This window comes from Sceloporus undulatus, chromosome 5, assembly GCF_019175285.1.
Source record: "Sceloporus undulatus isolate JIND9_A2432 ecotype Alabama chromosome 5, SceUnd_v1.1, whole genome shotgun sequence".
In the NCBI taxonomy this organism is placed as follows: domain Eukaryota; kingdom Metazoa; phylum Chordata; class Lepidosauria; order Squamata; family Phrynosomatidae; genus Sceloporus; species Sceloporus undulatus.
In genome coordinates this window covers 162934728-162957819 of record NC_056526.1, presented here as the reverse complement: position 1 = coordinate 162957819, position 23092 = coordinate 162934728, and the positions used below count along the sequence as shown (strand labels likewise).

The window sequence follows — 23092 nt, the reverse complement described above, 5'->3', positions numbered from 1 at the left end:
TTACAATTAAGATTAAAAAACACATTATTGTAGCATGCCTTTTTATATAAAAAAGAAAATGTTAAATATGTAAGACGAAGGATGTAGATTCTGTGACAGAAGCATGGGGGAAAGTATTGAGTTCATGAAGGGCATGATGGAATGGAAAAGAACCACCATCCACATCACACCTCAAGTAGGAAAAAAAGTGGAAGAAACTACAATATATTTAGATCACAACTGGATGTCAGAGTGTAAATAACTATTGCAAGATGTGAAATCCAGTAGCAGAATAGCTCAATGTTTACCAGAACGTCTTGCCCATCTAAAGGAACCCTAAGCAAACACAGAGAACTTGGGGAAAACTGTTTTTGGACACAAGGCCCATGAACCCATGGCCATTTTGGCTTGGGTATTCTAGGATTTGTATCTCCTCCCTAATATGTCCAAGTTTTACTGAAGGAAATTTGTGATGGTTGGCTCACAGGTTAGGACTGATCCTAACTTATTTATTGGATTTATATTCCAACTTTCTCCTAAAATGGAATTCAAGGTGGCACCTCACCCTGGTATATTTGTATTGTTTTTGAACCAGGGCTTTCAGGAGGATTGCCTGAAGACTACCAATGTAGCAGAAGTATCTTGTGAACTATTCATCTCCATGAACCCTTAAGACACTGTACTTTCAGTGAACTTTAATGCTTGCATTATTCATGTTCATGGTATAAGTTAATATTCTCTGTAGAACAGCTACAGGAACAAAAGCAAAAGCAAATGATTGTTTGCAGAATGTTCCAGGTGGGAAAACTACTTATATTTTGCATGGCACATAGGGTGGCAAACACTATTTATGAGAAGCAGAACCTTTAAGTATTGAACTGTTTAATCTTCAGTTCATTTATACTTTTGTCAGTAGCTTAAAACCTACAAGAGGGAACCACAAGGGGTGGAAGAGTGGGCTCCAGAGACTCAATAATACTAATAATAACAAATCCCAAGAAAACAATGAGATACTATCTCCTAGAATAGTGCAGCAGAAAGGTTTATTCTGTAGAAGTGAGAAAAAATACTATGTATTTACAATTTTGTCTCCATTCCCAAAGCAAACAAATTCCCAAATAAACTAAAAATACTCCAGAGGGATTGAAAGTTATGTCCCCTTCAGTTCTAGCATCAAGTATACATCCAGGCAAATGGGATTTGCAACCATTAGATAGAAAACAATCCATTTTCAAGGCAGTTAACATCAAAGTGTATATTGAAATCATTTTCAATGGGATGATTATGTTTTCTATAGCAATATCCTTTTTAAAAAAAACCACCCACTAGTCCTTGTAACTTGGCAGATGCACAAGTTTGTGTCACTTGTGAATATTTATTCATAGCTGGGAGATGCAGGAATGATGGGAGCATCCAGTCCTTGGGTCCATATTTTAGGAACTGCATGGAAAAGATGCACTGGATCCAGAGAGAAAAAACAATAACACAGTTAAACATGTATTCAGGCATTTTGATTACAGCTTTACATTAGAAACTATGATTAAATTAATAGCAGTTTAACCAATGGCCTTTCCCTCTTCCTTTCCCACCAAATAAGCATGGGAACTATAATTCCATGAGAGTACAGAGTTCTTTCTTAGAGAACCTTCATTGGGCCACCTTTTAGAATTGTGCTTTTCAGGTAAGAGGGAATTAAATGACACTAAAAGTAGACTGGCATTTGTAGCACAGATGCACTTTAGTAGTTCCTATCATTTGCTTCTCCAGATGTTTTGACTTGAACACTTAGAAGTCCAAATCATCTGGAGGACAAAAGGTTGAGAACCCCTGCTCTATAACACTTTTAAGAAAGCTGAATGCACTGGAGTAATTAGAATATTAAGAAGACTGGCAAGATACTGGCATTGAAAGATTGTGAAAGAAACATCAAGGCTGTGTGTGTATGTATGACAGTATGGAGAAATTCTGAGCCCGGGACCTCATCATTTCTTGAAATTTATAGTCATTATAAGCAATTTTGATTTAAACACTTTGTTGAGAGTACAGACTGTAACTCCTGAAATTGCTTCTGAAATCTTTGGTAATAGATATGTATATGATAATATAGATAATACATGGTATTTGATTTTTAAGAAATTATATTTTTAGAGATAATTTAGGTGTTGTCCCACACAACTATAATAAATGTACTTTTATTTATTTTACAATAGCCCCTGGAGAAAGGCATTTTTGACAAGGCCAAAATGTGTTTTTTCCCCCAGATAATAAAGTTTGTGGACCATGTGGGACTTTGTTTCCTTTATCTCTTCCAATTTTGATTTAATACAGAAGAGTTGGGTCCAGATTTATGACCAGTGGATTTCTGTCCCCACTGAAAGAAGCTAGAGGCAGAATCAGGTTTCATCCTGAATGAGCTTCTTCCCCTTGCAATTCCTCCTGGATCTTGAAAACCCTGCTATGGAGTGTTGTGAGAGCCTTCAAACCAGCATGAGGGAATCTATGAGGGACTGGAGGGGGAAGAGTACATTGATGAAAATTGCCTTTCTGAATCCGATTGTTTTCAAATCTTCTATGAAATTTTTAAAAAACAAAAGAAACCCTTTCATTTATAGAATCCCAATATGGAAACAATCTGCTGTTCTATGATTAATCATTATTTATGTATTAAAATGTTAAAACTACCTTCTCTCTTATGGATACCAGAGCTGATGTATAATAAAATAGCCTTAAACAGTAACATGGAAGACATATAATCACACAAAAAGAAGCAGCCAAATCAATAAAACAGACCAACAGTGTAACTTTAATTATTATGGCCCCTTCCTATAGCATCATGGGGTTTGTAATTTGCTGTGCTACCCAAAATTCTCTAGCATTGTAATGCAAGGAAATGGACAATGTAGAGCAAGGGAATGGACTAGTATTCACTAGCAGAGAATTTAAGGTATCACTCACCAAGCTGCAAGTCCTAGAATCAAAAGGAAGAAGCCATGACAAAGCAGCATCAAACTGCTGTAACTGTAGTGCACATACACTCTAAGGCAGTCAATTAGAATGAAAATTTGAAACTGTTGTTGTTCTGTGCCCTCAAGTCATATCTGAATTATGGTGACCTTGTCCTAGAATCTTCTTGGCAGGATTTATTCAGGGGAAAGTTGCCACTGCTCTCCTCTTGGGCTGTGAGGAAATGACTTGCCCAAGGGTAGGCAAGTGTGAACATTCTCATGGATGGATTCCCATGTCAGTTTGGACCCTGGTCCCCACTGAGTCCTTGCCTAGCACTCAAAGCACTCCATCACATTAGCTCTCAATCTGAAGCTGATTCATATCAAAACAAGTGCCAGTGCCAGTTGTACTTCCCTAAGGAATGTATTTTGGTTGGGACATCACAATGGTGAATATTTCCTTATTTCCCTTGTTTGTTTGTCCTTAAGATTTGGCAAGAATTATAGTTGAACGTATTGTTAGTTTGTTTTTTAAAACACAGTTGGCTCCTTATCCATGGATTAAACTATCCATGGTTTGAAAATATATATACATATCTACTTAGAAGTAAACTATTGAGTTCAGTGGGATTAACTTTGTCCTAGAATTACATCACTGAATTACATCACTGAAACATTTGTCCATTTTCTTAGGTATGTGTATGATCATAAGAGAAGTATCTGGTCCTAAAAAAAATTAATCTAAAGAAATTTTCAGTGGAGACAAATATTTGTCTCCAAGCAAAAATCGCATGAGGCTCAATATTAAGATATTAAATTGTTGGCAAATAGGTCTAAAGTCTGGTTACATTTCAGCCTGTTTGAGTATTTCTTTGTGAGATCTGAAACTGAAACATTTGTCCATCTGGTCTCAGGGCTTTCAATGCTTCATTCTTTAAAATTTGGGTTTTATACCTGTGTAATCAATGCAAATGCTAAATTAGAGTTTCCGTCTTTTTCTTTCAGAGAGGCTTCTCATCTTTAGCAGACAATAATGACATGATCTACATGCTAGAAATAGCTATTCATGACCTTTTGCAACCACCAGCTTTTCAGCAATCTGACATGTCCTTCCCACTTTTGTTCTTACATATTAACAAAGTCACTGTATTGTTTGAAGGGATTGGTAAAGTGGAGACTTTCATTTGTTGCAGTTCATATTTGATATAATATTTTTTAACCAAGAAATACAAATTTCTTCCTATGTAGGATGTAAATTTCGTCCTACTTGGAATCTTTAAAAAATGTGGATGAATGTGATACTGATTGTTCCATCCCTAAAAATACAGAAGGCATTGAAACATAACATGCAGTTATCAAAAGCCTTCCCTTCTCATTTCTGCAGGCTATATAGTAACTTTGTTGCCATGCGAGATAAAAGTAGAATGGTTTTACAGTAAGTACCTAAACCAAGGAGAGTTGCCTAAGGGGCCTGCTGAATCTCCTGGTCCATATACTGTGCTCATTTCTGTCTGAAGCATATTCTGTGTTATTAAGAAAGAGGAATGAAATAAGTGGCATGCAACAAGCAAATGTTCTTACAAAAGAAAGATCTTTGTATAATATGACTACATTTGATTTCCTAGATGGGGAGCAATCCAGGTATCTTGAAGATCAGTTCTAAAATAACAAAGGAGGGATGGGCCAGAAAGCTGACAAAAATTGCAGTTGTCAAGGAAATTACATACCTTGCAATCCATTGAGAGATATTCCATCCTTTGGCTTGTGTCTTGACAGACTGTAATTTATCATATATGATGAAGAGTATCGATCATAAATACAGTTTCTGTGACTTTCCTGGCAAACAGAGTATGTGTGAATCCCAAACTAGACAGAAAACCATTCCTCATAGCTCTGATTTTTTTTCCCTTCAGAAGCTGATTGAAAAGCTGATACTAGCAATGGTCAGCATGTTCATTTACGTTATAATTTCTCACCTCCTTTTTGTGTGTGGCTTTAATTTAATTTTATTGATTTTGAGAAATTTCAGATGTCCTCTATAACTGAAAATTCATCAGGAAACTAAAGGGTGGTAGAGTGAAGGAAGCAGGATGTAAAGATCTCTGGATTCTTTTTGATGCTATCTCACTTTCTGAAGCTCTTGTCTTAGCCAGGATGGTAATGGTTGTCCCAGTCTGTGTAGCACTTTGGACAGTTCCACATTGTGATCTCTGTAGTAGTTTGAAAGGAATGCTCTGGACTGACGGAGAAAGAGACAAAGAAATTGTTAGATAATTAACAACAGTCGAGGATCCTGTAAATGGTTTCATATTCAGGCAGGAAGAAAGTAAAATTAAATCTTTTGTCTATTAAGTCTTTTGTCCTTGATGGGATTTTATATGTTCAGAAAGGATATGGTTATGATGTTCATTCATTAAATCATGAACCATGAATGATTTAATTCATCATAATTAAAATATTGAATAGGTGTGTTGAAACTGGAATGATCACCATATCTTACAAATCATAACTAAATATGGTTGAGAAGGCATTGTAAATCCTAGCCATTGAAATTAAAAATGAATTATTTCTGAAATTTGTTTCTGTGCTTCTCCCAGAATTTTTAAGGATACTGATCACATAGGTAAAAAAAAAAAATCCCTTGTCAAATTTTGCCTTTCCCTTGGCAATGTAGGGCATTAGCTCTGGAAAGAGCAAATAGTGCAGATCATACAGAAACAGGTTACTAGTGCCAAAATCTTGAACTTCTAGTGCTGGCATGATGGAATCAACTGTCTTCTTATGCCAACACTGGAATTCTAACATTACTTCTAAAAAGAAGGATCATTATTAGTTTGAATAAAGGTTTCTGTGAACTACAATAAACACAATCATTACACTGGCACAATATAGTGTGCCCACACCATACACAGCTTTACTCTTACGCGAAAGGTTAAGCTGCGGGGATATAATGGTGTGCATGCTGCACACAGGAGTGCTCCCCTGTTAAAACAAATGGGAATTGAGTGTACGCGATATTCCCCATACATGGGGGGGGGGGGGCTGGAAATTACCCACCACGTATGGGGAGGGCCCACTGTAATTGCACAAATCACCTACAAATCAAGACCAGCATCAATAGTTAAAAGTGTCAGGTTCCTGCTGGGGCTTATCGTTAGGGCAGGAAAACTAACTTGGTCAGAGGTAGTGGTGGGGAATCACATGAGAGATCTCACTGTAGGGAGTCCACTGTCAAGTCCTGGAATCTTTTTGCTCTACTCTTCCTCATTCCTGTTTCTCCTTCACCAAAAAAGCAAAGCTATAACAGGAACAAGGAAAAGCAGGAGCAGCCACCATTTACCACCATTTACCTTAGTCTCTTCCACAGGCTAGCTGTACAGATTTGTCTCAGAGAAAAAAAAGGCAAGTGAAAGGGCAGCTGAAATAAAATGCAGGAAAGGGAGAATAACACATTTTGCCAAAAGATTCTTCCAATCCTGCTCCCACAATGGTCTATAATGTTGTTTCGCTTTGCTCAGGTCCTATAATTGTGCTCAACAACAGGATAGTTTAAATTCCAAGGTTAGATACATGAAAATTGTACCTCTTGATCCATTGGGGGGTATTTTCGGCCTTTACTTTTTCCCAGGCACTTTGTCTTTCCACTGTCAAGCAGCTGGCACCAAAATCCTTTCTGAGGATCGAACCTACAAATGTTTGTCTAAATTAACATAAGTTCTACATGGAGGTAGGGAAAACAAAATCCCAAAGCCAGTGTAACCAAACTAACCATTTTAACTTGTCCATTTCAAAAAAATAATCTTGGTAGAGATTTGCAGTGACAACCTTTGAAAGGAAAGATGGAGATCCTGCAATGATTTTTAAAATATACACTAAAATCATGGCTGAGTTTTAATATAAAGAACTAAAGACCATGCATAGTTTTTAATACATTGTTTTGAGATTTGGGGTATGTGTAAAGAACATTGCAAAATTATTTCAACCTTTTGCATTTGAAAGTATGCATTCTGTTTGGCAAATAATTGGGAAGGGTGAAATAATACTAGATAATAATAATAATAATAATAATAATAATAATAATAATAATAATAAATTTTATTTGTATTTCCCTGCCTCTCCCATTGGATTGAAGCGGGGTTACAGACTAATTAAAAACCATTACACGATCTCATAAAAACTGGATAAATAAACTCCAATATAAAATTCTACAAACTCTATAGACAACGTACAACAGGGTAAGGCAGGGAATCAATCACATTGGAATACTATTCATTCTGCAGAGGGGAAGGCCTGGGAAAAGAGAAAGATTTTAAGTCTCTTTTTGAATAATTCCAGGGGGGTTACAAGACGGAGCTCCTCGGGAAGACTATTCCAGATCCATGGGGCTGCTATGGAAAAAGCCCTCTGGGAAGTAGAAACATATCTGGAAGATGGTATTTCCAACAGGTTCTTCCCGGATGTTCTAAGTGTGCGGGGTGGATTATAAGGGGAGATGCGGTCCCTCAAGTAACTCGGGTCCGAGCCATGTAGAGCTTTATAGGTGATAACCAACACCTTGTATTGCGCTCGGAATAATAACACACACATGCCTTAAACTTTTTCTGATAATAGTACTATGCATTATGTGCATATTTGAGTGCATTTGCAATGAAGAGTGATTTATTTTCTGTTTCAGTCTATTACTGTTCTAATACACAGCATCCAAATTTTTCTTAGTAGGGGTATCAATTAAAATTAAATAAATCATTGATTAAATGGATACATTGAGAAGAGATTCATTTCTAGCTTGGATTTCCCAATCTCCTTTTTGCATAGTAAAGTAGTTTTGCTGGCTTTTAGTAATTTCCCAAGAGGAGAAACAATATTGCTTGCTCTACACATGGAATGAAATAAAGCTGTAGAATGATGTTCCAAACAATATATCTGCTTAAAGGAAATGTATTTAATTTTACTAATGAAAAGTGTTTATTTGGAATACTTAATAAAACCAAACCAAAAGAGAAAAATCAATATCTGAAATTAATTGATATTATCACTCTGGATTAGGATTAAAAATAATATTTTTTGCTTGAAAAATAGATTCTGACAAAGAGCAAAATTTTGCAGAGTTTTGGTCAGGTTGTAAGCAAAACATACCATCAGAGGGGGTTAGGTTTATACTCAAAAGAAGGGGAAGTGAAAATAGGAGGAAGGTAAAACAACAATCTAAAATATGCTTCCATACTATCAGAAAACACCACAGACTTTGAACAATTATTAGGAAGATCAAAAAAGAAAGTGCAAAGGCAGGCTTGCTGCTGAACAAAGAGAAAACAGAAATGCTGACCACAGAAAATCTACATAAATTCAACTTAGTCAGTGAGGAAATTCTGGGTCTCTTCCCACTGTGATATAAATCAATTTGCCACTCGATTTATACGTCTGTCGTTCACACTAGGAACCATGTCAGACTCAACTATGATCGATCAGATTTGCGTTAAAGTGAGACAAATGCAAAAACCTGCTCTTTTCAGACACTACTTCTTCAGAGTTGTTGTTTTTTAAAAAGCAGTTTGGAAGAGTGTTCAACAAGTGGGAATGAGAATATGACTTATCCAAAGTCACCCAGCAAGGAACCCAGTCCTGGGTGTCCAGAGTCATAGCCCATTGACTCTTTGCACCACACTTGGAAAGGTTTGTTCAGAGGTGGTTTGCCACTGCCTTCTCCTGCCCTGGAAAAGGAGGGGGAGAAAGGGGGAAGGCAGAAGGGTGTCTCTCTTGGCTTCCTCTCTGCCAGGAACTACACATCAACTGGAATTGATGGACTGATTTAAATGTAAATCAGTCCACTGACTGAATTGTGGACCGATTTAAATGTAAGTGGGAATGAGTCCTGAAATAGAGTTCCTGTATCTTGGATCAAACATCAAACAGAATGAAAACTGCAGCCAAGCAATCAGAAGAAGACTGGGAATGGGAAGGGTAGCTATGAATGGACTAAACAGGAACCTAAAGAGTAAAGATACACAACTGAGAACTAAAGTTAGAACTGCCCAATCCATTGTGTTCCCCATCACCATGTATGGATGTGAGAGCTGGACAGTGGAAAAAAGTAGATAAGAAGAAAATCAACTGATTTGAGATGTGGTGCTGGAGAAGAATGCTAAGGATAATATAAATAGCCAAGAAGAGAAACAAATAGGTCCTTGACCAGCTCAAGCCTGAATTCTCCCTGGAAATCAAGATGATTAAACTGAAGCTGTCATATTTTGGTCACAACATGAAAAGACATAACTAATTAGAAAAGACAATAATGCTAGGAAAGATAAATGGTGATAGAAAGAGAGGAAGTCTACACACCAGATGGATAGACTCAATCAGGGAGGTCACAGGCCTGAATTTGCAAGACCTAAGCAAATCAGTGCATGACAGTGGGTCTTAGAGATGTCTCATGCACAGTGTCAGTATGAGTTGGGGTTGACTCATACCATAACATTATGTTATGAACATAACACACACACACACGCACACGCACACACACAGCATTGTCCAAAAGTATGTTGATTTTTTCTGCACAGTTTTTTTTTACAGAAAACACATCAATTTTGTACAAAAAGCCCACTCTGTCTGTGTTTCTGTAAACAGTTTTGTGTATGTGTGTGTGTGTGCTTAAAAAAAAAAGGGGGGGTTGCACCAAAACGCAGGATTTTCATGAAAACACACTAAATACTTGTTTTCTTCTGCAGTGGAAGAATAACTGTAGAAATTATGCACCCTCATGTTGCAAGGATGCAATAAGCAAAACATGTACATCCCTACTCCTGGTATTTCAGCTCCCATCAATGCTCCATAGCCAATGATAAGGAATAATGAGAGCTGCCTCCAACACATAATTGGTAAGGCCTCAAATCTCCAGAAGATGAAGACAACTTGATTTTGTAGGTAAACATTTTTCTCTTCCTTCTGTTTATTGCATTTCTATTCCACTTTACCACTACAGTAAACATTCAATTGAGAAAACATGTTTAAAAACACACTGAACAATAAAACCATTACAAAACAATTTAAAGAATAAAATGAATAAAACAAGTAAACATTACAGATTTTAAATGACCCTCTTGTTATATTACTGCAGTATCAGATTACTAGTGCAAAGTACAGGATATAACAAGAGAGAAAGATAAAAAATAAATAGATAAAAGGGACTCACGTTAGGGCTTCAGAGTAATTATAATGAGGAGAAACTCCCAGAAACTTTTGAACTTCATCCATTATGCTAGCTGGGTCACTTCTTAGCTGTTGTCCATCAATAATTAATAACTGTATGGACAGATAGTTATAATTATAATATATCATTAAATATAACACTCAGATAAAGAGTGAAGTAAAGAAGACAGAGTTAGTATCTAGACAAAAGATGGATTTGCCATGGAATCATATTTGCTGTGACATGGCAGAACATATGCACCACAATCATGATATTTAGTATAGTTCTGATCTTAACACTGATATGCAGCGGAGGTATATTTCTCTATCCAACTGCCCTCACATGCAGGTAGGTAGGACTGTGGGAGATTTCTCTGTGGTTACTCTCAGACTATGGAGCTCTCTTCCTATCAAAGGTAGGATCACTACTTCTTTGTTGTCTTTTCAGTGACATGTTAAGACCTTCCTTTTTCAGCAAGCTTTTAGAAATAGATTTTTAACAAGAATTGAGGTTTTTATAGAATTGCAGTGTTTTTAATCTTTGTTTATTTAATATTGTTTAAATCTTAATTTTTTAGGTTTGTATGTGTTTTTTTCCTGCCTTTTTGTAAGCTGCCTTGAGTCCCAGACTGGGAGAAAGGTGAGTCAGAAATTAAGGTCTAGTTGGATGGATATGGATTTTGTAAGGGGTTGCATCATTCATGTAAATGGAATATTAGTCTACAGAGGTAGACATTTACAAAGTAATCAATTAATATTTATCAATAGATAAATGTGAGTTGCACACTCAGTTGGATGTTATTCTGAAGCCCAATCATATTGAGAACTACTCACAAGTAGGTTCAGTTGTGCACTGTTGTACTGTTGGTGGATCTTAAACTAGTATAAGTATACACTTGGTTGTATTTTAGTATTTTTCTACAAGGTAGATTATATTGAACTTGCCCATCCTGGTGTAGCTGCCTCAGCTCCAGAATGTATACTGAAGGCACAGACAGAAAAATAACCACTAAATTTGCCTTACATGTGATGTCCCAATCCCAAGTCTATACTTTCATACTGTCTGACTATGGTGCCTGCATGCTTATACCTGTAAAGGTAATTAAATTAAGCTCAATGGGTATATACAAATAAAAGTCAATAAAAGTATTTTCAAGGTAAATGGAAGCTTATTCTGTATTCTTTATTAGATATAAATTATGTCAAACTGTAATTAGGCTGGTCCTTGTGTTAAACTGCTCTGCTTTTGGCTGACAAATCAAAAATGGCTCTAACAGTATTACTGCACCTGTTAAGGAACTGTAGACTGCTTTTAATGTTCCAGTACTGGATACTGTTCTGTGAGTGCTTCGTTTGAATTATTGAAATGTTGAGTGCACATTATTAATTATGGGTGCACAACAAATTCACTTCAGTACATTTGGTCAAGTGTTCACTGTTTCCAGTCTTGTAAAACGAATCCAACCAGTGGGGGGACTGTAAAAAAAGGCAATAGTGCTGCTAGGGATGTTTCAGTGTTTGACTTGGAGCCCAGGGTTTGCTGGAGTCCCATCCTCTGCCTGAATAAAGACTAGATACTGAGATATCTTGCTGCTCCAAGGCATGTTAGCAATGCCCAGAGCACTTATAGAAATAACTCTCACACAAACAATTATTCTTAGAAAAACAAGGGGGGGGGAGCGGGCCTAGGTAGCAGCATCATTTAAAAAAATGAAATTAAAAAAACACTTATCTTCAAGGACTGGGGGAAATATCTCAACATTCTTCAGGAGAAATCTCCCATTTTCAGGTGTCAAGGGATTTTTCCAGCATATCCTAAAGTAATCTTGCATTTTAGTACTGAAGACATGTGCATCTCTATGCTGAAGTGCTTTGAGATGAGGCACAAAATGCATGCTAGAGTTTATCAATCCATTATTAAACAAGTTATAACATTACAATCCATTATTAAACATGTTACAATATTAAACATGCTACCAAGTTATGATGATCATCTATCACAGCAGGAATATACCTGATGAGACAGAAATTACCTGTGAAGTCGGAAAATATGTTAGCCATCTTTCTATATGGATAGCATACCAGCCAGGAATCAAACATCTTTTCTGTAGAATCTTTAGCTCAGAAGGTGCCCAGTCATCTGAAGTAATCACTTCATAGAAATTGAATTTAAGAGCAGTGGAATCATCATGAGAACGTTGATGCTATTGACAAAAATGAATATATATATTGTGTGTATGTATATGTTTTCCAACTCAGGATGACATACTATACATCTGAGGAAAAAGGCTTTGGTCCATAAAACCTTATGCCATGATAATTTTTTTTATTCTTAAGACGACACAAAACTTTTCCTTATTTTTTTCCCTTTAATTAAGATGGCTACTGATATATCGAAACACTGAAAAATAGAAATCTATCTACTGAAATTCATGCTTTGGTAAATTCCAGATTAGACTACTACAATAGGTTCTGTGGAAGGCTTCCCTTGCAGATGGTTTGCAAACTGTAACAGATACAAAATTTGACAAGTGATAACAAAATGCACCTGTTCTAAAATATCATCATCATCATCATCATCATCATCATCATCATGCTCTAGGTTATGCCTTTGTAACTGCCAAACAGGATTCCGGTGTACACAATTTAAAAAATACAAAAAGTCAACATTAAAACCAAATTAAATTATTTACCATATTAAAAAAAATTAAAAGATTTTAAAAAGTAAAAAACACAAAATGCCATTTCTCTTACAGCTTTATCCTTAAAAGCCTTCAGGTATAAAAGCTTGAGTAAAAAAAGTCTTCACCTGTGATCAGAAGGACAGCAAGGAGAGGTTCCAGAGGCCTAGGGGCAGCCTCAGAGAAGACCTTTTCTCATGTTTCCACCAACCATACCTGTGATGGTGATGGAACTGGGAGAAGGCTGTCTTGTACAGATTTCTGGTCTGGGCAGGCTCATGTGGATAGAGATGGTCTATCAGATATTTGCATCAGCCACTAGTTAATTTCCAGGTTGAACACCTGCGGCTACTTGTAACTTTAATATATTGATTCAATTACTTTTAACTAGCTTTTTACTATTATGATGGATTTTAGTCTATATTGTGTCTTAGGTACAACATTGAGAGAAAGGTGAGAATAAATGAATGCAAATTAGTACATCAATAGTATTTGAGGGAACAACCTTCCCTATAAAACATCCCTACCCTGCAAATGAAGCCCTGTTCCATCTTATGTTGGCAAGAGAATCTCTAATGAAAGCTACATCTTCTACATAGGCTCCAAAGTGGTAGACACTATAGGTTGGAGGATTAATTCATGTTTGAGATCCATAAGCCCATTTCAATCTGTCTGTGATTCACTGAGACCCTTTGGTGGTGCACAAACAAAGCATGAGGTCACTTCTACTCCATATTTTGGGGCGAGAGAGTGACTACTTGGACTGTGAACATGCCACTGTTGCATTAGAGCTATAGATCACAACCAAATTCTCACACTAGCATGAGAGTCTGTTGCTAGATTAAGGTATCTGGTATCTGATTTCTACTTTATTGAAACAACAGAAGAGACAATTCTTCATGCTTTCCCATAAATTGCTGGTAAGAAAGATGACAATATTAGCAGAGAAGGAATTATGTAGCTTCTCCATCTAGGGTTTAGATATCATGGAATAATAAACCACAAGAAAACATCTCCCATCTAACAAAGTAATGATATGATTTTGGTTTATCACTTCAGATAACTCAGGTTCTTTTCTAATATACCTGATACCAGGAATATGCTCGGTCTGATGGATCAATGAGAATGGTGATGATTTTTGCTTTGGGAATCAAGGAGGCAGCCCTTTTGGGGGCATCTTCTGAATGAAAATAGTTGGCACTTTTCTCAAACAAGATATCAGTGGTGATGTTAGAAGGGGTAGGAAAGAAGGTCATGTACCTGCAAATAAAATAAAACAGCAGCCTAAGTTAGAACAATTCTTGTTTTGGGTGTTCATGAGAGAAAGCTAGAAAGAGAAAGAATATGGAATTGAAATCAAATATATACATTTATGAAATGAACCAACAAATAAAGACCACAATCCTCATTTAAGGTGCAACTAGTATAGTTTAAGAATGTGAAAAATGTAGTTGCCCAGAAACCACAACATTTTAACATGGATCATGCTTGAGATTTGGCTATTCTAGCTAAGGCTGCATCTGAAGGGCAAAAGGTTTTGCTACTCATGCCTTTGGGTATAATCAGACTGTTAAATGGGCACCTCTCTCCTCCTTCTTCATTGACTGGACATTGGAAAGGAGGCACAAATGTGATAAAACTCACATGCCACCTAGGAGAAGTGCCATGTTCACCATCTGTTTATACAATTAGGCATCACCTGTTGCTTAGGTTGCTCAGTCTCTGAAAAGAAAAATGTCTCATTGAGCTTTTTGCATACTGCTGCACCAATAGCTGAATAAAACATCCCCAGAGCTCAGCAAATTACTTTAAAATGCAGGTAGTTGCAGTTGCTGTCCCAACATCAAAGCAACTAGTTACTGTCTTAATTATATTTTCACTTTTCCATTTCTCAGAAGCTATACCAAAATTTACTATAAACATAGAAAGATAAATTGTACCAAAAGAAGTCACTGTTAGTTAAGTTACATTCATATTGTCATATAGTTACTTGGTTATTTGTAACTAGTTACTTTAAAGGTCTGATCATACTTATATTTGTAGGTGTTTAGTCTTACAAGATATCCCTGAGGATTACTGCATTGTCTTAACCTTCCATTGTTGAATTCAGTTGGCACCAACTGATGTAAGCTGACAACTAAGGGGGAGAGATGGAAGAAGAGAGAGCAACTGAGACTTTTTAAAAGCAGCTGAAAAAGCAGGATGACAAATGATTAATCAGGGCCGTCACTATCAAACTAGGACAGTTTTGGGTATGCAGTAGGTTTAAGCCTATTATTAGGCTTAACAAAATTGTTGCCTTAGGCAGCCAAAATAGGAAAGTAGAAACAATTTGTTAGTCCTGACGTTTCTGCTGCTTTTTGTGCAACTCTCCCATCTCTTAAAGAAAGAATTAAGAGGCAGTCCACTTGGGATGGGAAGGGACACTATTTTGTTATTTGTCTTGGGTCAGTCCTAGCAAGCATTATCTTCTAAAAGTGGGTGTTTGAATTATACCTTAGAATGATACTTCTGCTTTGCTTTTATTCCCTTTCCTGATTATTGCTGACATCAAATTTACTTTTCCTGGTTACTGATAGTAATTCATAACTTATTTAAGACAGCCAGTTAAAAACAAAGTGAGTGAGAGAGAGAGAGAGCACTTGTTTGTTAGAGATATAAATATTGGTATAGTAATGTCAAACAAAGAGAAAAGAAAGAGCAACATTTTGGCAATCATTTCACCAGTACAGACTAATTTCTAATTCATTCTCACAGCACCATGTACAGAAAATTCATCTGGAAATTATGTAGATGTCAGAAATATTTCGATAATTGCTCCTCTGTGATTTAGCGTATGCTAACAATGAACTATTTTGTGTGTATTATTCTTACCAGTCAATTCCCTTGTGATAGTTGTTTCCATTAAAGAACTGAACTTCTTCAAAGGTTTTTGGACTAGGGAGATTGCTAATGATGGAAGGATGCATAAGGAGAAATAAATAAAGTGCAGTTGTTCCTATAGGGACAAAAGACAACAACAGTAGGTAGGATTATACCACAGTTTAGGAAAGGACAAAGGGTGTAATGCAGTTAGAAAGGGCTTTGCAAGAAATATATCCCCAAAGATGCAAAGAAATCCCAGCTATGGAAGAATATGTTAATATTATGTAATTTTACATCAATCGAAGCAAAAACTTTTTAAAATTGCTTTTTACTTGAATTTTACTCTCTGATGAGTTAATGAGGCCCCAACTGACTTGAGTGGCAAGCGTGTCTACATGTTTAAAAGAAAATTTGTTCTGGGATCTAAGAAATCTTTTCAGCCCAATAATATACTTTCCAGATGTGTTATCTTCATTTTAAGGTGTGTGTGTGTGTGTGTGTGGTTTGATGTGCTTCTGTCAATTCTTAAATCTTTGTTCAAAATAATATCTACAATGCAGTCTCATTCACACAAAATCTATTCCCTCTTCATGGGCCTATAGTAAATATCCACAAATTCACATCTTGTGTGATATTCATAACAATCTTGTGAGTCTGGTCAGATGAAAAGAAAGTGCCATCCAGGTATCCAAGTGTGCTGGACATAAAATGCCAGTTTTGGGATAAAATAATAAAGATAAGTTTAGCCAACTCTTAATCAAAATGTTTAGTGCTAAGAGTGTGTTACTGAGGCCCGGTACATACCTCTGGGAAAGGGCGAGGTGGCAGTGGCCTGTTTGTATGCGGAGAGATGTCGCAGCAGCCAAACTACCCAGCGTCCCTCTGCCCCAAAAAGAACCCGGAAAAAACAGGTTCTTTTTGTTACGGTGCTGGCACATCACAAATGCATCATTGGCTCACTCATGACATAAGAGACACACAGCAACGTGTATACACTGTGCATCCCTTACATCAAAATGGTGGCACCTGTGCGATGGGCTGCCGCCATGATGCCACCCCTGATACACCATAGAGGTTGGGAGTGTGTGGTTAATTTGCATTCCCGAACCCTAGTATCGGTGCTGCTATGCACCTTTTTGGCCTGTCGGTACCAGGCATGAGTTGAGCAAAGCAAGATTATTTATTATTCAGACTGATTGAGCAATCTGGATATTATACCAAAGTGAAAGAAAGTCTGACAGTACAGTACGTCTCCCAAGTATTGAAAAAATAAAAGGAAAATACTGGAGAGGAGGAAGGAGGGGAGTTTACTCATTGACAGGTCTAGCTTTCAATCTGGATCAAGAATTTCACCAGCATGCTGCAATTACAGTGCTTGGGGAGCGAGATGGAGAGGAGTTATCTTCTCTCTTTAATTCTTTCCACCAGTTTTCTATTAGCAGCAGAAATATCTTCGGGAAAGTTTGTTGAAGTTTGGTGGCAGTTTCATATTAACTGTAGCTTGTAATTCCCTTTCCTGCATTCTACCAGGACACAATTTTCAATGCAACTTTTGCAATGGATTCCCAACCCCCTTACTCTGATTTGTTGTTCATTTGCAAAGGTTTCTCTGTTGATCTCTGTGTTGTTTTTGTAGGCAGAGATACTCCAATTCTCTTCTTTTTTTCAGTGTTGACCCTGCTTTTAAAACTTTTCATTTGATCTCAATCTGTGACATTTGTTTCATACATATTAGTGAGCAAGCAGTGCATAGATTGCACTAGCGTAGTTCTGTTCACATATTAATGCACTCTTTTAAAGCAAATTTTAAAAGTGGATAGCACAAATACCTATGGGCTCACAGTCAGTAATTTGGAAGGATTAAGAATTTATGTAGGGTTACTAAAGGGCTAAACAGACTGGTGTTATATACCAGTGTGGCACAAGGAGAAGAAAAGATGGCAGCTCCCCACCAGATCTTGCCCCTTTCTCACATCCCAGCAAGCCAGCTTCCTCAAGCAAGTCTGTGACTGGAGCTTGCTGTAGTGCATTTAAATAGTTGATTTTTATTTCTTTTTATTTTTAATGGTGTGTTTAATCTGTTTTTATGTTTTGTTGGGTTTCTATATAAATTTTATTGGTAAACATCTTAAATGCATTTTGAGGCAGAAAGACAGGAATACTACTACTACTACTACTACTACTACTACTACTACATGATGAAGAGCATGCTGCAGCCAGTCACCTTGAATATACCTGTTTTCATACATAGACACCTGTTTTCAAAAATGTGTTTCTTTTATTCATTTATCATAATTTTAAGGGTACTCATAAAAAATAGTTGTACACATTTTAAAAGAAGAATAACATGAGCTTTAGTCTTTTTTCTTAATGTGATACTGGCTCACAGTATGGCTCAGGGATGAACCTTTTACACAGCACCTTCCTTGCCTTCTTGATTTCTTTCTCATCAAAATAGAAACAGGCTATTTTGTTTCTGTCTTTAGATCACATCATATTTACTCAGGAGACCACTTGGATCACAGAGTTTCTCTCTTTTGTGTACCAGATTATACGTTTCTCCTTCTTTATCAGTGTTGTCTCTTCAAAACTACAGACTTCAGACAGTTCCACAATAGTGAGAAGAGAAGCATTTATATAAGAAACAGCAGGAGTGATTTTACAGTGAAGATTGTTCCCTGATCCTATCTATGGATGTTTTATAGATGAAAACAAAATCACAGCTTTGCTGAATTCCATAAGTTCTTAAATTGACCAGAAAAGAGGGAACTCTTGAGAGAACAGTACTTTCTAAATTTCTATGTGAAAAATGACTGTTCAAGAAAAATGATAATACACGTGACTCTTTTAGGATGACAGAATGTGGGTTACATACTTCACATTCAATAGTTTTTCTATAGTCTCATAACTAAGTTTGAGTCATTTCACTGCCCACCAATGCCTTGTAGTTAAGTAATGGCATAACAAACCACAGTCCGGATTCACAGAAGAGTAATTTGATGCCCAATCCTGTTCAATGTGGACTCACATTCACCAAGGGTATACTAATCCAGCAGTCTATGTATTTCACCAAGATAAAAGGTTATGTAAATTGCTTGAGGGAGAGAAAGGTTTTTTTTTAAACTGTGGTTCTTTTTCAAGGCTCTTATAAAATTCAGCAAAGTTTCCACACAGTCCTTTCACTCACTATATTTTATCTCTAGGTGGGAAATGTTGATATATTTTTAAACTATAGTACAACATTAGATTACCTGTTTTCTGGGGTCCAATCACAAGAAACTTTGGTAAGTGGTCACATGTTTTCTCTCTAGACCAGATATCCCTATGGCGTCTGTCATCACATGGATTCTGAGTGAAAGAAAAAAGTTAATTACTTCCAGAATATAACCAGATAATCAATGGTCTGCTCTAATGAAAAGTCCCATGTAGCAAAATTTGTTTCTTTCTATGCTGGAATACTTCCTCTACAATCTGACTTGAAATCTAACATGATGTCAGAGCTGGTCTTGGAGTTCAACTGCAAGATGAAGCAACCCAATAATTGTTCAGGATAAGATGGAACATTATCAAGTAGTTGGTCTGACAATTCGTACTACTGTTAGAGTATTTGGCATCATTCTTTGACATACACAAGTTTGCTTAGTTCTAATGAACTCATCTACTTTTGGATTTGCTTAGTTCTACTGAATTCTCTTAATATTTTCAAAACTATGCTACCTAATAGAAACTGCCTTGTGGCTCAGATCAGCCTATTGATATATGCATACATCATTCTGCTCTATGCATGCAACAAAGTGTTGATAGTAAACAGGTTCTGTAATGTTCCTTCCCCCATACAGTTCAGCACTAGTTTGTTACTGTTGAATATGAAGAAACTTGGTCAGCATGCATAGGCTGGGAAATAGATTGCACCATATACTAGCATGGGCATCCAATGCAGCCCCCTGTCAATTCTGTATAGAGGAGAAGAAGGCACATTTCCTAGCAGAGCTATTCCTATCTTATACCCTTTTTTTGCACAGTTTTTCTGGGGAAAAAAAAAGTAAGCTTCGCCTTTGGTTTCTGCTGGGGTTTGATTCCAGGACCCCCTGTGGATGCCAAAATTGATAGAGGTTCAAGTCCCAGTAGGTAGAAAAGCAGTGAAATGATGTCCCTTATATAAAATGGCTCGGCTGTGGTGGCAGCGTTCTTGCTGTGCAGTAAAATGCATTCCCCACTGCCGCCTGTCCTCAGAACATTCCGTTTTGGGACGCTACAGGCCCGTTCCAGGGCCAATGCAATAAAGTCCTGGGAAGGACTGTGAAACTGTGGAGGGCTGCTAGGTTGTACTGACCTAGATGTACCAATGAGCTAACTTTATATAAGATAGCTTTCCATGTTCCTGGGTTTCAATCCTACTTCTGCTGTAGTAGGAGTGGGAACTGTGTAGCCTTCCAGTTGATATTGAACTGTAACTCTTAGCAGTTCTCAGCATTGGCTGTGATGACTATGCAGTTTAGTATGCAGGAGTGGCAGTTTAGCAACTTCTGGAGGGTCACTTGATTCCAACTCTTGCACTATGTACTCTGATATACTATACATTACAGTAGTAGAATAGAAACTCTTTATCCCACAGTTCAAGTAACAGTTAATGGCTGTTTATATGCACAGGACTGATTCTACTGGTTGTTCATTCTCATTGTTTGGTTGGGAAAAACATGTGATTGCCTAAACCAAAATTAGAAACCCTTGGGGAAATCGTTCCCATGACACTACTGTAACTATTACTATAATGTAAAGTGGGCACACTACTAAGCAGCCATTTTTTGTCAGCCACAAATATATAGTAGGGATATTAGTCTCTTTCCAACTGTGAAGATGGCCATTGTAAGGCAATCTTTGCCCCCAAAGTACTAGCCAGGTCTCATGTTTGATTAAGAGAGAGATTGATTTTTTTTCTGTTTTAAAAGAAGTGATCAGTAACATTGGCATGCAAACTTAAATTTTTCAACTTCAAAGCCAGGTGGCACATATATTTCCAAGATAAAGTGTTTAGCAATATTTAATATTTGCATTTGCATGTTGACATAAAAAAGGGAACAAATCATAGCTCAAGATTATTTAGCAATTTCTCTTTTGGCCATATGTTAATAAGAAATAAAAATGTGAGAGGAAAATGAAAGGAGCCTCTTCAAAAGAATTATCATGCTGGAATTTTCTTTGTATGAGATCCGGGTATGCAGTGGGCTAGATATTCAGATGGTATTGATCAAACAGCTTTATTACAGCCTACAGACACTATGGCTTGAAGCAAGTGGGTAATCCTTTCTAACAGCAATGTAAATTGTAGTGAAATGTCCCTTTTAAATATATAAGGAGCTGTCACATCAAATCTGACCATTGTTTCATCTTCCGTCTTACTATTTACTAGACTTCATTTGAAATATGGACTTGCAAAATCTTCCTTTCCTTTCGTTCCATTTCCAGAAGCTGTAATTGCTACATTTCTATTTGGTCTTTTCTTATTCTCTTTCATTACAGTTTATTTTATTTTTCATTCCTGGTTCAATTCAGATTATAATGTAGCTCCAGCTTATCCTCAGATGGCTGTATCCTTGGAATTATCTGTTCAAGCAGCACAAGCTTTTCAGATGGTACACTCCCCCCTTAATGTATCAAGATTTCCAAGCAAAGTGTCACTGGAAGCTACTTCCAATGGCAGTTTTCACAGGGAAAGGAATAGACATGGTGAGAATACAGGTCATAAAGGAATCCTTCTTGTGTAGTAAAGAAGGCCAGCAACAGGCCATAACTAGAGCACTTGGAAGAATTTTTTCATACTAGACAATAATAGTACTATGATTCCACTTTAGCCCCCATGTCAACATTCTGTGGAATCCTGGGATTTGCAGTTTAGGGGGTGGTATTTAGAGTTCTTATCCAGAGAGCTCTAGTGGTTCACCAGACTATAAGCCCCAGGATTCCATAAAAATGTTGCCACAGCAGTTAAAATAGATTATTGTTGTATAACTGTGTGTTGTGATAGACCCTAAGACTAAGTCTAATGAAAGAAAGAAAAGCTGGCAGAAGGTGCTTGAAATTTTGAGGAGGTACTCATGAGAAGCTATTCTGTGTTTCCTGTGTAAGGTAAAAATAAATCCTCCCCTTCATCTTTCCTTTTTAAACAATTTCTGAAAAAGATCACATCAATTTTTTTCACACAGATTTTTGCTTAGACAAAACTTGTTGGGCTATTATGAGAAACCCTATCTCCCTTTATGTATCAAAGACTCTCTTTTTGATATCTTGATCTATTGCAGTGATAAGACTTGCCTCATCGTTAGCCAGACTGAGCCAAGTGCTTCAGGCAGGAGATATCAGAAGACAGCTGTAGCAATTACCCCCACAGCCATTCCTTCTGATCCCTCAGGCTATTTTCCTCTCCTACAGGACATTGCAAAGTGTTCCACAGAGCCTGTTGGGGACTCTGAATAGATGGCTGCTCTCTGGTGCCTGTAGGATTATGCCAACCTGTTGCCAATGTAGAGGTACAGTATGTTCAAAAGCAGTCAGTATTTGTCCATGGAAGGTGGGGGTGAATAGGTAGGGAACTGGATCTTTGACTGAAAATTCCCCCACATCTTGGGTCTATCCTGCACAGCGATGAGAATGGCAGCGATTTTATATCATAACACCAGTTGTCTGCTGAATCTGCTTTTAGTTCATCAAAACAAGTTAATGCAAAGCTTCTTTTATTTCTAAATTAAAAGGCTAGGGAATCTCTCTGGTCTGCCTGCGTCTCTCTTTCTCCCTCTCTTTTCTGATGAATAACAGCCAAGCTAATAGCTGATATTTGCAGCCGGGCTCCAGGCAGGTGTTAATGAAGGTAATATGACAGCCAGTTCCTTATCTGTTAGCTAATGTATTCATTGGCCAAATTGCTGACTTTGAAAAGGAAATTAAATGAACTGAGCAGGCCATTTAAAGCTGATTAAAATGTCTTAATTGGTAGACATTGCTTTCCTAATTTTTCCCCAGCAGTCTTCCCTGCAACAACATCGCAAATGAATGTGGGGCTCCTACTGTTCAGTCAGCAGGGGGTTACCTGCCAAAGCGGGTCTTTCTGCTCAGAGAAGAGTTCAAAGTACTTGTGAGCCAGCTGAACTGGCGGGAGGGTCTGTAGCTTCAGGTTAGTCCAGCTTTGAACAAAGCTGGCCAGGTTGACAAATGTATATAAACCTAACCGGTCATTCCCATAGTTTGACAAGTGAGTCATGAAGATACTGATCTGAAAAAGGTAAGCAGAAAAACATGTTTGTTAGTTGTAGCACCAGGAGGATATCACCAGATGGCAGCAACTGTATTTTCAACCAGGAATTCAATAGGTTACTGTTGTTTTAAAGCGTTCAACAACCTGTCTGCATCTGTCACAAAGATTCATTTCTGCAACGGTGTACA

The 23092-nt window shown here is 37.2% G+C and overlaps 1 protein-coding gene across 3 annotated transcripts in view; it reads right to left on the bottom strand.

Moving 5' to 3' along the window:
* Positions 1-1019: 1019 nt before the first annotated feature.
* The window catches only part of NDST4 (N-deacetylase and N-sulfotransferase 4), a 203099-nt gene continuing 181026 nt past the window's right edge, over positions 1020-23092 (bottom strand). The window contains exons 8-16 of one of the 3 annotated variants that reach the window (XM_042470377.1): positions 22740-22922; positions 18907-19003; positions 15665-15788; positions 13876-14050; positions 12143-12313; positions 10114-10223; positions 6508-6610; positions 5053-5163; positions 1020-1437 (exon numbers count right to left, since the gene is read on the bottom strand). In XM_042470377.1, coding sequence (XP_042326311.1) covers positions 1288-1437; positions 5053-5163; positions 6508-6610; positions 10114-10223; positions 12143-12313; positions 13876-14050; positions 15665-15788; positions 18907-19003; positions 22740-22922 — 1224 coding nt within the window. In that variant the 3' untranslated portion in view covers positions 1020-1287. Of the gene's footprint in view, positions 1438-4651; positions 5164-6507; positions 6611-10113; positions 10224-12142; positions 12314-13875; positions 14051-15664; positions 15789-18906; positions 19004-22739; positions 22923-23092 lie in introns of all 3 variants that reach the window. The other 2 variants (XR_006104258.1, XR_006104259.1) reach the window with 2 other exon arrangements.